Source organism: Lagenorhynchus albirostris, chromosome 5, assembly GCF_949774975.1.
Source record: "Lagenorhynchus albirostris chromosome 5, mLagAlb1.1, whole genome shotgun sequence".
Taxonomy (NCBI): domain Eukaryota; kingdom Metazoa; phylum Chordata; class Mammalia; order Artiodactyla; family Delphinidae; genus Lagenorhynchus; species Lagenorhynchus albirostris.
In genome coordinates, this window is record NC_083099.1 from 79,241,005 (window position 1) to 79,253,637 (window position 12,633).

At 42.3% G+C, this 12,633-nt stretch overlaps 2 protein-coding genes across 4 annotated transcripts in view; both read left to right on the forward strand.

Annotated features, from left to right (window-relative positions):
* The window catches only part of RABL3 (RAB, member of RAS oncogene family like 3), a 68,325-nt gene extending 64,539 nt beyond the window's left edge, over positions 1–3,786 (forward strand). The window contains exon 13 of the transcript XR_009540756.1: positions 3,768–3,786. The gene's annotated coding sequence lies outside the window, so the exon portion shown is untranslated. The remainder of the gene's footprint in view (positions 1–3,767) is intronic.
* The window catches only part of HGD (homogentisate 1,2-dioxygenase), a 45,391-nt gene that overhangs the window by 18,935 nt on the left and 13,823 nt on the right, over positions 1–12,633 (forward strand). For all 3 annotated transcript variants that reach the window (XM_060150512.1, XM_060150511.1, XM_060150513.1), the window contains 5 exons: positions 6,411–6,470; positions 8,168–8,259; positions 9,453–9,487; positions 10,317–10,396; positions 11,357–11,456. In XM_060150512.1, the coding sequence (XP_060006495.1) occupies positions 6,411–6,470; positions 8,168–8,259; positions 9,453–9,487; positions 10,317–10,396; positions 11,357–11,456 (367 nt within the window). The remainder of the gene's footprint in view (positions 1–6,410; positions 6,471–8,167; positions 8,260–9,452; positions 9,488–10,316; positions 10,397–11,356; positions 11,457–12,633) is intronic.

Sequence of the window (12,633 nt, forward strand, 5' to 3'; positions counted from 1 at the left end):
AGAATGGTGATTCCCACCTACATAAAAGTTACCGGGGTGACTTGTTGAAAATGTAGATTCCCCAGACTCCCCACCCAGAGATTCTAATTCAGTAGGTCTAGGATGATGCACAGGAGTCTCTCTAGATGATTTCCATTCAGATTGGCTCTGGACCACACTTTAAGAAACACTGCTGTAGCATTTGCTCCCAAGATGTCTCTGGTATCTGTATTCTCCTCCCTTTTCTTCACACCCCTGGTCTGGACCTCTTTTCCTCTTACCAGGACTGTTAAAATGGCCTCCTAACTGATCTGTGTGTCTTCCCACCCTATCCCACACATTGCTGCCAGACTCAACTTACTAAATTATCATTCAAAAATATTTAAATCCTGCCATTAACTCTCCCTCCCACTGCCCAGCCAATCAAGTGCAGGCTCCCACGACAGGTGATTCTTATTGTATCTTTCAAGCCCTTCCCTCTCTTCCATGTCCTCTACCCATCAGCCACACTGGAACTTTCACCATTCCAGGACAATACTCTAAATTTTCTTGCCTGGGTGCTTTATGCTCTTTCATCTACTTAGAATTTTCTCTTCTTCCCTCACAAGTATCCACCCACCCAAATGCCACCCATAATTTAAGATTCATCTTAAATACCACCTTCTTCACTGAACTCTTTCAATATTTCTCAGAGTATTTGAGAGTAGGATCTATGTCTCCATCATTTTCATATAACCTGCAGTGTCCAGCACATGCCTTCTTCCAAACGGTAGAATCACAAGTATTTGTTGAAGTAACTCCCTGATAGCTCAGATCCGATCATCCTATAAATAGACTAGATTACATTTCTCTAAATGCATTCACTGGCGCTTGCCAACACCGCAGTGCACATTGCCCTGTTCAGCCCTTTTGGACAGTTTGCTGGCTCTTTTTAAGTACATCTCCATCAACTTGCACTTCACTGCTTGGAAAGATGTTGAAGCTGTATGCAAACCAGATTATTTTATTGTGTGTGTCTCTTATTGCTCGTGTGTAAGAATGTTAAATATGCCCTGTACCAGGAATTATTCCTGAGGGAACATTCCTGCTTATATTTCTCTTCCAAAGTCACTTCCAGTTATCCATTTCCTTGTTTTTCAATCATGAATTGCCCATACTTGCAGGGTTTTCTTGTTCCCTGAGGGCAGAGACTGTCATGTTCACCTCTGGTACCTAGCACAAAACCTGGCACAAGGAGTGGTACAATAAATCATTTGAATGAGTTAATATATAGGGATTGGACAAGAATGCTGACTTTGAAGGACCTTAGCAGGATTTGGGTCCCAGGAGTCAGACTGGGCCAAGGCAACTCAGCACCTGAGGAGCAGTAGATAAGGGCCCAGATTAGAGGACCAAGTACAAGCCCATTAAAAGGAGGCAAAGCCTGGGAGCCATGGAGATCATGAATGGTTTGGAAAGCAGATCAAGACAGGCTGAGATTAAAGGGCTCAGGGTTTAAGTTGCTAAGGGAGGCTGAGAAATTGTTGGTATCAGTTCTTAGTAAAGAAAACTTATCTGCTCTAAACCATTAGTCTTGTCACTTTAAAATAGAGATAATAATTATGGGAGCCTTAGAGGGTTGTTGTGAGAATTAAATGTCATCCAACAAATATTTATTGAGTGACTACTATGTTTCATGCTCTGGGTGCTGAATAATGGATATAAAGCCCTTAGCTTTACCCTCAAGGGAAGGTCAAATAGGAATCCAGTTTTCTATCCATGAAAAAATGTCATCTAAATACTATGCTGGCTCATCTTTTTTTGTCTTCTCATGAAAGACTTTTAAAAGGCTAAACAAAGTACAATGCTTTGAATCTTCCTTAACTGTGCTCTATTACCTCTAATACCGCCAAAGAGTCGCCCAAAGCCTGATTTCTCTCCACATAAATTATGTTGCCTTTTTCCTCAGATTCTAGATTTGCTGAAGAATTTAATGAGCCACTGTTTTATTTTATCCCCCTGTCCCATCTTCCCTAGTCTGGGCTGAAACTCACTGTAGTACATTACCCTGGACCTCTCCTAGCCATAGCTGCTGCTAACAACTGTTTGCATATTATGATCACAAAACCATCTACAAGTTACTTCCAAAATCTGGGATAGATGTTATCAATTTCTAATGATATGTCTACCTCTAGCTCACCAGTGTTGTTGAGAGTATCCAACTCATCCAATCTAGTTGAGTCCAAGGCAGCTTTGGAGGGAATCTTATGTACTGTTGAAGGTGATACTCAGATCATCCAGTACACCTCGCAATCTTCTGACTTTGGAAATACTGAGTCCAATTCTTTGGTTTCATTTACATCCCTGAGCATGAATTTCAAATCCTGATCATTAAATATTGCCATGATTCTCCTACTCCTTTGGTAACCTTAAAGAATTTTTAATTCTAACTTTAGTCTCTGTTGAAGATGCTTTCCAAATTATTTTTGACCATCTCACTTCTAGTAAGTAAGAGTTTATTTTCCAACAGAATTTGCAGACCACAGCTGCAAAATATGTGAAGCAATGATAGAACTGAAAGGAGAAACAGAGTTAATCCACAATTATAGTTGGAAACATCAACACCTCTCTCTCAACAGCTGATAGAACAACTGGACAGAAAATCAGAAAGGATATGGAAGAACTGAGGGGTTTTCACATGTGTAAAGAACTGACTTATATTTTAGAAACAATCTCAGGACTTTTAGAAACATTTGTCAATTTACTAGCTATTGCCTGAATGTCATTTTGACTTCCAAAAGTCTCACAAATTTGCTTTAGTCTTGTTTTTTGAGATATTAGCAATGTTCTCAGTGTCTTATATTTGTTCATTCATTCAATCATTCAGTACAAATATATTAATATCCACTATAGTCAAGACATTGTATTGGGTACTTCAACTGATTTCATTGTTTTTGAAATGTTAATAATTGAATTCTGTTTGGGGGTTTCTTTAGCAATAATATAAACAAAATTAACTGTTAAAAGTTATAGAATTAAATCAGTTAATAAGCATCCAGTGACTTGCCAGAAGTCACAGAGTCATAAGAACAGAGGTCATAGGAGGAACAGAGGCAGCTGCAGAACCCAGGTCTCCTGGCTCAGCCCAGTGCACAGTCCCCTTGGGCTGGCCTTGGATCAGAGGGTTACTGCTCCATAGCATGCAGTTAGTCTGAATATCTGGCTTTAGCAGGAGATGTTTCCACTGTCCACTCCATAGCCTCTTCCTGTTTATCCTCTCCTCAAATTTCCCTCCCTACATTCAACATGATATTGCACCAAAACTCTTGACCCAAATCTCTTAACTGAAGACTCAAAGCTGGCTTCTTCTTGTGGGTACTGGGTTTATCAGAACCACCTTGGGGTCTTTATTATTGTTCATGATATGCTGAGTATAGGTCCTGCACAATCCTCTGCCATCAGACTCAGCAGATAAATTACTCCTTTCCCTATAACATCTCCATCATCTGAAGGGCATCACCTTTTGCATTAGAGAAGGTTCTTCAAGACCACCGCCTCATCCAGGATGTGGGCCCTATTGAAGGCATGTTACCTACATCATCATGTAGGTGCCCTTCCACCTTCCACTCCGGGCTCTCTCTCCTCATGACTGATGTGCTACAGAAGATTTTGAAAAACTGACCAGCAAAAACCTAACCAAACCAACCCATTGGCCTCTCTGGTTCAGTCTTTCCTACTCAAAATGTACCAACCTCTTCTCTAGGGGTCAGGACTTTATTTCTACCCACAACAGGTATTTTTAATTTCAGGAAGATCTACAAAGGTGCTGTCATGCTGTCAAACCCAAGTTCATGTACCTGATGCACAGTGAGGCTAAACAAAATGAGATGTCAGAGTTTGGAGCAGAGAAAGATTTACTGCAAGGGCCAAACAAGGAGAAAAGGTGGCTCATGCTCAAAAGGGCCAAACTCCATGATGATTTCTGGGGAAGAGTTTTTAAAGGCAAAATTTGGGGTGAGGACTGCAGGGTGTGTGACTTTCTTCTGATTGGTTGGTGGTGAGGTAACACAGTGATGTCTCTGGAATCTCAGCCTTCTGGTTCCAACCAGTCTGGGGTCTAAGTGCTTGTTGTCAGCATATAGTCACCATCTTCTACTGGGTAGGGGTCTTAATTTCTGCAGAACAACTCAAAGATATGCATCAGATACAGATATGTATATCCCTTGAGGAGGATCCAGGAGTCCTGTGACTCTCTCTTCCTATTAAATGCTTGAGCCTGCTCTTTGGAACTCAGAGAAGGCTTAGCAAATTAAAGCCTTTTTTTTTTTTTCTACAAACAAGAAACAGGGGACACCTGGGAGGGCCCTGCAGGGTCCTGCTCAGTTTCAGTGTCAGTGCAACAAACCAGGTAGTGCTTTCCTATTACTGGGATTCTCTCTTGCTTACTTGCTCCCTTTTGTTTATTTCTTTTTTTCTTTCTTCTCTCTCTTTTCTTGCTCTTCTTTCTCCCTTAGGTTTGGAAAGCCTTATACTTGTATTATTTAAACATTCTTGCTATTTGGTAACTGGCCCTAGATACAGCAATTTAGTTGATTGGTTGGTTGACTAAGTGGACTTTTATGAACATGAACATGAATAGCAATACAAAAATCACAGGCTCTCTGGGTTGGGTGTGCTCATTCTTAAACCATAGCTGCACATTAAAGTTTTTTTATAAGACAGAGCTTTTATAAAATACTGATGCCTGGGCCCTACCTTCTCAATCAGAATTAAGATTCTGATTTAATTTGTTTTGGGGTCTCAAAGACTCTCTGGGTGATTCTCATGGCTTGACAGGGTTTAGAATCTCTGGATAGATCTAAAAGGTTGCCCAGGTAACCATTGATTAGATACTTAAATCCCTTCCATTGGGAAATTTAGAATGATGACTCCTCTTAGAACCAAGATTCTAAGTAATATTATCTTCCAGACAATCTTCCTGGGTGTACAAACTCTGTGCTGCTACTAAACAGGGAAGCAGCAGGTAATGGTTCATGGTAAAAAAAAAAAAAAAAAAAAAGCCAGCAGTGCTTAGCTGTGGCCCTGGCTGATGTCAGGGAAATATCCTCCCAGGTCAATGGTGCTCGACCAGGGAATATATGTCCCCCAGGTGACATCTGACAATGTCTGGAGACATTTTTGGCTGTTATAACTTGGGGGAGTGCTATCAGCATCCAGTGAGTAGAGGTCAGGGACGCTGCTAAACATCCTGCAATGCACAGGACAGCCCCTGCAACAAAGAATTGTCTGACACAAAACGTCAATAGTGCCAGAGTTGAGAAACCCTTTCCTAGATCCTTGGTCTCAGGTTCCCCCCACTCCCCCAGGAAATATCATCCCCAGTGGAATTAGTCCTAAACCTTTTCCTTCTCTCTGAAGCATGATTTCAACAATGTTTTTCAAGTCAACCTCTTACATTCTTTTAAAGTAGTCCCAGAATGTGATAATCCTGCTTTGCTTTTAAGAAATAAAGGCTGCTGCCTGACTGTGTACATCAGAGAAGCAGGATCATCCCAGCGCTGCCTTTTCCACGTGCTGCTTCCTTTCCCACCCAGCTGCCTCTCTGGACTACAGAATGAGCTGAGCCCCATGACCCACTGGAGGGCCTGCCTTGACCAGGCACTGCAACCAGTGGAGCCAGCCCTCGGGGTGCAGGTCACTCCATGAGATGTCCTGAGGCTGCTGGGTTTATCAGCTGCCAGACTGCCTGGGTCAGGCCCGCGGCCAAGTTGATTAATAAGTGCTGGGCTGACACTTCTAGTAGGGCTCAGACCTGCTGATTTTATTTCCTACTTGCTTAGATCATTTCATTATTAAATTAAAGATTGTTGTGATTTAAACTGAACCGGCAGGCAGCCTGGGGACAAACACGGGGTTTGGTGAAGAAACTGAACCTGGTACTGCATTTACCAAATCCAATCTCAGCTGGGTGCTTTTTCTTTCTCTTAAAGAAATAATTCAAAACTCCAAGGGCTGGAAGTAAGAAGTAGAGCCTTCCCCTGCAGTGTCAGGAGCCCACACAGAGAGGCTGGCACACCAGGAAAGGGAGCTGATTATAAATAGCATAAAAAGCAGCATCAGTCAAAACTCACTGATGTGCCAGAGCAAAATGTTAAAAGAAATAGGAAGCAATGATTTTTTATTTTTGTAATATAAAATGCTAAGGAATGAAGACAATATATATACATATAGGTTAAACATTCACACACAACACATACACCCTGCATACACACACAGAACCCAACTGAGCCCCTTTAAGGAAATGATGGATAATTATTAAATTGAAAATAACAAAATCACAAGTAGTCAGAGCCTCACAGAGTGAGCAGCTGTCCTTTTTCATGCTATTTATTGAGAAAGTCTGTGGTTTCCCCTTGTGAAATAATTTTTCTGTATGCGTATTTCTTTTCCAGCTGAGATGGAAACCATTTGAGATTCCAAAAGCCTCTCAGAAGAAAGTGGACTTCGTGAGTGTAAGTAAGTCAATACTATCCACACCTGCCCACCACTCTCTTCTGCGGTGAGTGATCCAGCCATTTGCAGGCTGGATGCCAAGCAGAAGCAGCCTTGGAGGCAGGCAGCAGACATAGCACCACCTGCCTCTGCTTTTGGGACTGGCAGAGGGATGTCTTACGTACAGGCACTATATGGCCACTGACACCAAAGGGCACTTGTGAGCTATTTACAACATCTCCAAACAGCCAATGGAAATTGGGCATTTACCTACTTCACGTTTCTTTGTTCCTGGCTAGAACATGGGTTCTGAGCCTTTTTGTTCCATGGACTCCTTTGAAAGTCTGGAAGCCTGTGATTTTATTTTATTTATTTATTTATTTTTTAAGCCTGTGTTTGTTTTTAAATGCATAAAATAAATTACATAAAATTACAAAGAAGCCAATTATATTGAAATACAGTGATAAAAATATTAAAATAGCAAATTTGGTTTGGTTTATAGTAATATATATGCTACCTTCTTAATGCACTAAATCACAAGATCTATGAAAAGATCTAACAACTATGGTTATTAAAAGTATGAGCATAAATGATATTTTGGGATATCTGTAACAACTATAATGTGATATAAAATCATCTATGGTTTCTATCAGTACAAGGTTACAGGCACTTCTAAAACTGCTGTGGTTTGTTGCTTACATTCACGTTAATTGAAGGAAATGATAAATTTCAGTCAGAGATTAGTGAAATACATATATAATTTTTTTCCCCATCCAATTTCATGAACTCCCCAAAATGGACCCCTGGGCTAGAATAGCATCGACTCAGGGTGGCAACTCTAGTTAGCACAATGCTGATTAGAAGTTCTGCTTGGTAGTTATAGGTGCTGGGAGTATTGGAACAACTGTGCTCAGAACAAAGCATATATAGGGGAGAGGCTGGGAGCTAGAAGGAGGTGGGGCTCAAAGAAGCCAGGGGAGGGTTCTGTACACCAAGCTCAGCTCATAGCTTACTTAAGGAGAGTCCAGGTGCCCAGCCTTAGGCCAAATTGTTTGTTCCATGTTGAATTCTTTATTATATTAAGTGCTCCAAGCCCTGTGTGGGCTCATCTAAATAGGCCCCAAACTTGCAAACTGAGTTAAAATATAAAAAGAAATCTCTCACTCTGGGTGAATTGTAGATATCTGGAGGAACAGAGCTCCCTCCTTTCGGGAAGGCCCATGTGTTAAAGTCTTTGGGACTGTGGGTTATTAGCAGAGAGGATTACAGTTGGTCAGAATACTTTCCTCTACCCTGTTCTGGAAAGATTAGGGCTGACCCTATTCATAAGCAGAGGGCTACCCACATGGTAATGTATATTTGAGGGGCATTAATTGGTCCTTAATGCTGCAACTTTCCTCCCCAAGCCTCCTAGATGCCTAATTTTACCTCCAAAGGAAACTCTCCTTCAGGTTGATCTTAAGCACCAAACTGATAAAATGCCAAGTAATGAATTGATGCTCTGTAAGGTCAACTCTGATGGAGCCATTAAGACAATCCAGACCTAGGGCCATGCCTGGCAATGACGGTGAGCCACCATCTACAAAACATAAGTCAGTAAATTCCGGGTTCCCTGGTCCCAAAGGGAAGACCCTAGTAGAATTTGCCTCGTGACTCTCAGGGACCAGTGGGAGGGCTGGCCTCATTCACCTTTCCCTCTCGTACGGGTCTCTCCCAGGGTCTGCACACCTTGTGTGGAGCTGGAGATATCAGGTCTAACAATGGGCTTGCTGTCCACATTTTCCTGTGCAACACCTCCATGGGGAACAGGTAAGTGGCTCAGAGCTATGGCACGAGAGCCCCCTTCCCCAAGAGCTACTGGCAAGAGGGTGAAGGCTGGTTTGTTGTTTTTGTTACTATTTTTTTTTTTTTACCCCAGAGCAATCTTGATATACATTTTAAAATAATGACAATAAATGAGCATTTCTATCTTGACTGACTTCTGTGGCATAAATAAGAATGTCACATAACAATACAAATACAAAAGGGACAATGGAGCACTGAAAGCAGGAGTAGTCTAAGTATTCTGACTCAAACCTTGACTTTAATCAGGTTTGAGTCAGAATATCCTTAACTTCTAAGGTTCCCCAGGGCTGTTCTTGAGTCCAAAGTCATACTGTATGAGCAGCCATTAGGGCTACCTGTTGGTGGCAGACTTTGGCTTCAGCTAATAACTTTGCGTAAGCTTAAAGATCCTAAATAAAAGAACTTACATATTAGATTTTTTTTTCAAAATCAGAAACACTTCCATAAAAGTCATTTTTGCCTTCTCTTTGGGAAGCAGAATATCATAGCAGTTTTGCACACTACCTTTGGAACCAGACGGCTGTGTCCAAAGCCCAATCCATTCTTCTTGGCTGAGCAACCTAGGACAAGTCATTTAACTTCTCTGAGCCATGAATCAGGGCCAAAATCACGGCCCTATGACAAGGCACTGGAGATGTCCCTCAGGGTCCAGCGTCATACCAGGCTCCTCCTGTCTGTCTACCTGAGCTACTAGCCTTCATTCAGTTCTTTCTACCTGCCATGTGCCTTTCTGCCTCAGAGCAGGTGCCTGTGCTGTTCCTTCTGGAATGTTCTCCCCACCCCACCCCCATCCCATCCCCAAGCCCTTGCCTAGATGATTTTTTCAGATCTCAGGTCAGACATTCCCCCTTCAGGGAAGCCTTGGCTGCCTCCTCAGACTATATCAGGTTCATTATTCTTTCAGTCCCCTGAACGTGACATTCACAGTGCCATTACAGTTTATGATGATATGGTTCTGTAGTTGTTGGATTGCTGTCTGACTTCCTACTAGACTCTAAGGCTCCATGAGGGCAGAGATGGGGTCATTTTGCTCATCATTTTACACCCAGCACTAAGCCTAGCACATACCAGGTACTAAGCAATAATTTGTGCAGTGAATTAATTTGCCTGGACAGTGTTAAAACTGAAAATCATAGGAATTATTCTATATGTTTCAGATGCTTTTACAGTTCAGATGGAGACTTCTTGATTGGTAAGTTTTGAAGATTTCAGACCCTTTCATTGGTAATTGATCCCTAGTCATAAGCTACTTTTTAATTGTATACATATGACTTTCCTTTCAATCTGTCTTATTTAGTGCAGTCTACAGACTGAGGTGTAAAGGCGATTGGAGGTCTGGAAAAGATTCTTTGTGTACCCCCAAGCCCCTACTCTACTTCCTGGTCTCCCTGTCTTTGTTCGTTTCTTCTGGGCCTTTCTGATCTGGGAGATCTGGGCAGCTGAAAAGAAATGAAGAGTAATACCAACATGTGATTAACTTGTTAAGATAACTCTATTTGCCTTCACACTCACCCAAGAAAAGACCATCTGTCATTGATATCTGCAATATAAATACAAATTTTCATGAGACCATCAGGAAGGATGGAAAGTCTAGTAGGGATTTCTCTGGTCTACCCATTCTTTTTCGATGGTTTTAGTACGATATTATGGAGTGAACATTTTGATGTAGACAGTAGACATGCAAATGCCAGCATTCTGCTGGAACTATCAGAAATGGATCTTTTTCCATCCTATTTCTTCTGCTCTTTCTGGTCAAGCCACAGAATTGTGCAAATACAAGCTCCTTACCTGGCAACCAAAGAAAAGAAGAAAAAAGCAGAGTCAATTTTTCCATTCATGTTTTTCTAGATAGTAAAATAGCTAACATAAGTTGTCAATTCTGTCATATTCCCCCATGAAACTCAATAAAGTACTTTTCATTTGGAATGAAAAAGCAAATGCAGCCCTTAAGCCTTTTACTCTTCATGAAGTCATTCTCGCCTGAAAAGAGCTACCCACTGCCACCCTGTCTTTTTTGTTAGTTCCCCAGAAAGGGAAACTTCTCATTTACACCGAGTTTGGCAAGATGCTTGTTCAGCCCAACGAGATATGCGTCATTCAGGTTGGTGATGTGTCCCCCTCTCCCTGCTTCTCCCTAATTTGGGAGCAATCTGATGTTGCAACTGCTGCTATTTCCAACTCTAAAATTTCTCTGTCATATCTGGGCAATGGGGAGGAAGTTTGAGTTATACAGAAGGCTCCCTGTGCAGAAGGCTAACTAGACTTGTGTGCCTACTTTGTTTTATTATTTTTCAAATTTATTTTATTTATTTATTTAGTTAGTTTAGTTAGTTAGTTAGTTAGTTAGTTAGTTAGTTTGGCTGTGTTGGGTCTTCGTTACTGTGCGCAGGCTTTCTCTAGTTGTGGCGAGCGGGAGCTACTCTTCGTTGCAGTGCGTGGGCTTCTCATTGCAGTAGCTTCTCTTGTTGTGGAGGACAGGCTCTAGGCACATGGGCTTCAGTAGCTGTGGCATGCGGGCTCAGTAGTTGTAGCTCACAGGCTCTGGAGCGTAGGCTCAGTAGTTGTGGCGCATAGGCTTAGTTGCTCTGCAGCCTGTGGGATCTTCCCAGACCAGGGCTCGAACCCGTGTCCCCTGCATTGGCAGGCGGATTCTTAACCACTGCGCCACCAGGGAAGCCCCCTACTTTGTTTTAAAATAGTACACAATCACAAAGCAAAGAACATTGTCAATTCACTTTCCTAAATATTTATACACACTCTGGATAAGGCCCTGGTGCGGGTGGAAAGCAGTGAAGATGGATTTCTTTAAAAGTTGGCTAAATCAGGGCACTGTTATCTATGGACCCAGTGAGAGAGTAGACTAGAATTGGTTTGAGTCACAGATATGATTAGAAGTTAAATTTTTCTTTCTACCTCCTCTTTGAGCTGGTCACCTCTCTAACATAATTCAACAGGCTACAGAATTACTTGTGCAAGTGAGGCTGGCTGTGGCTCTTGGGCAGCTTCTTTATAACTACAGGTATAATTTGGGAGAGAACACCAATGTTTACTTCCGTTCCAGAGAGGAATGCGATTCAGCATAGATGTCTTCGAGGAGACCAGGGGCTACATCCTGGAGGTCTACGGCGTCCACTTTGAGTTGCCTGACCTGGGACCGATTGGTAAATCTTCAATGCAAGCTTCTAAGCCTGACTTGAAATACAGGACACAGATAATTGCATGAAAGTTAAACATCCATCTCCCCTCTTTATCTCACTCAAACTTCAACTTTCCTTTCTAGACAACTTCTTCCCTAGACCAAGTGTAGTTGGGAATTTCAGAACATACTAGAGTTCCCTGAGCAATCGCAGACTTCTTATTTCAGACTTCTAAGTTCAGGGGCTCCAGGTGGCATAGCTGACCCATCTGATGAGATGACAGCTTCATTAATTAGCTGGTCAGTGCACCAGTCCATCAGCTTGTCTTGGCTCCCATGTTGTGCTGAGCGTAATGACAGGAACCACATTAAGGCTAGAACAAGCTTCTTCCCATCGCATACATGCATAACAGAAAACGATCCAAGCCAACCCATGGTAAATCTCTCTCTAGAATAGTATACAGACCATTGGAGAGCAAAACAATACGTAATAGATTTCAGGTTATACAGAGTATACCCTAGAGGATGTAGAAGTCTGGGTTACTGTAGGCCAAGTCTCCAGTAACAGCTTCATAGAAAAGATAAGATTTGACTAATCCTTGATGGAAAGTTGAGGGAAAATAAAGAGGAAAGAGATGAGCTTAAGAAAAAGTGTACAAGTGGGAATGGGTTTTGTGGATAAAAGGAAGATCATGTTCTTAAATGAGTGGCTTGTATGTAGACAATAAAATGGGAAAAGCCATAAAAATGGTAGGGGCTATGTGGCTATGGAAAGGGGAAACGGACTGAAAGACATACAGTCTATGAACCTCACATTCCTACTGAGCATCCTCCAAAACATCTACACACTTGAGAGGCAAAAAGCATACCTCCCTCAGTACTGTGAAGGAGCTGGAAACCACAGCCTCCACGAGGCAGATTAAAACTTTCAAAAGTGAAACAAGGTCCCCCACCCCCAATTCTTCTGGCAAGCTGGAGACGGGAGAGCAGGAGAGAAGTGAAGGCGGCGGGAGGGGCTGTTCGCAAAACGTCCCTGGGAGTGAAAGGAGTGGTTGGGAAAATTGGCCCTTGGTTCCATCTTTGGCATGTTTGCTGAAGGTGGTGGCCACAGCCCCCAGCTCTTCCCTTTCCTTGTCAACAGATTGTTTTTAGAGCAAACCAGGGACAGGCCAGCATGTGCCTTCTGGTCACTCCCCTGGGGG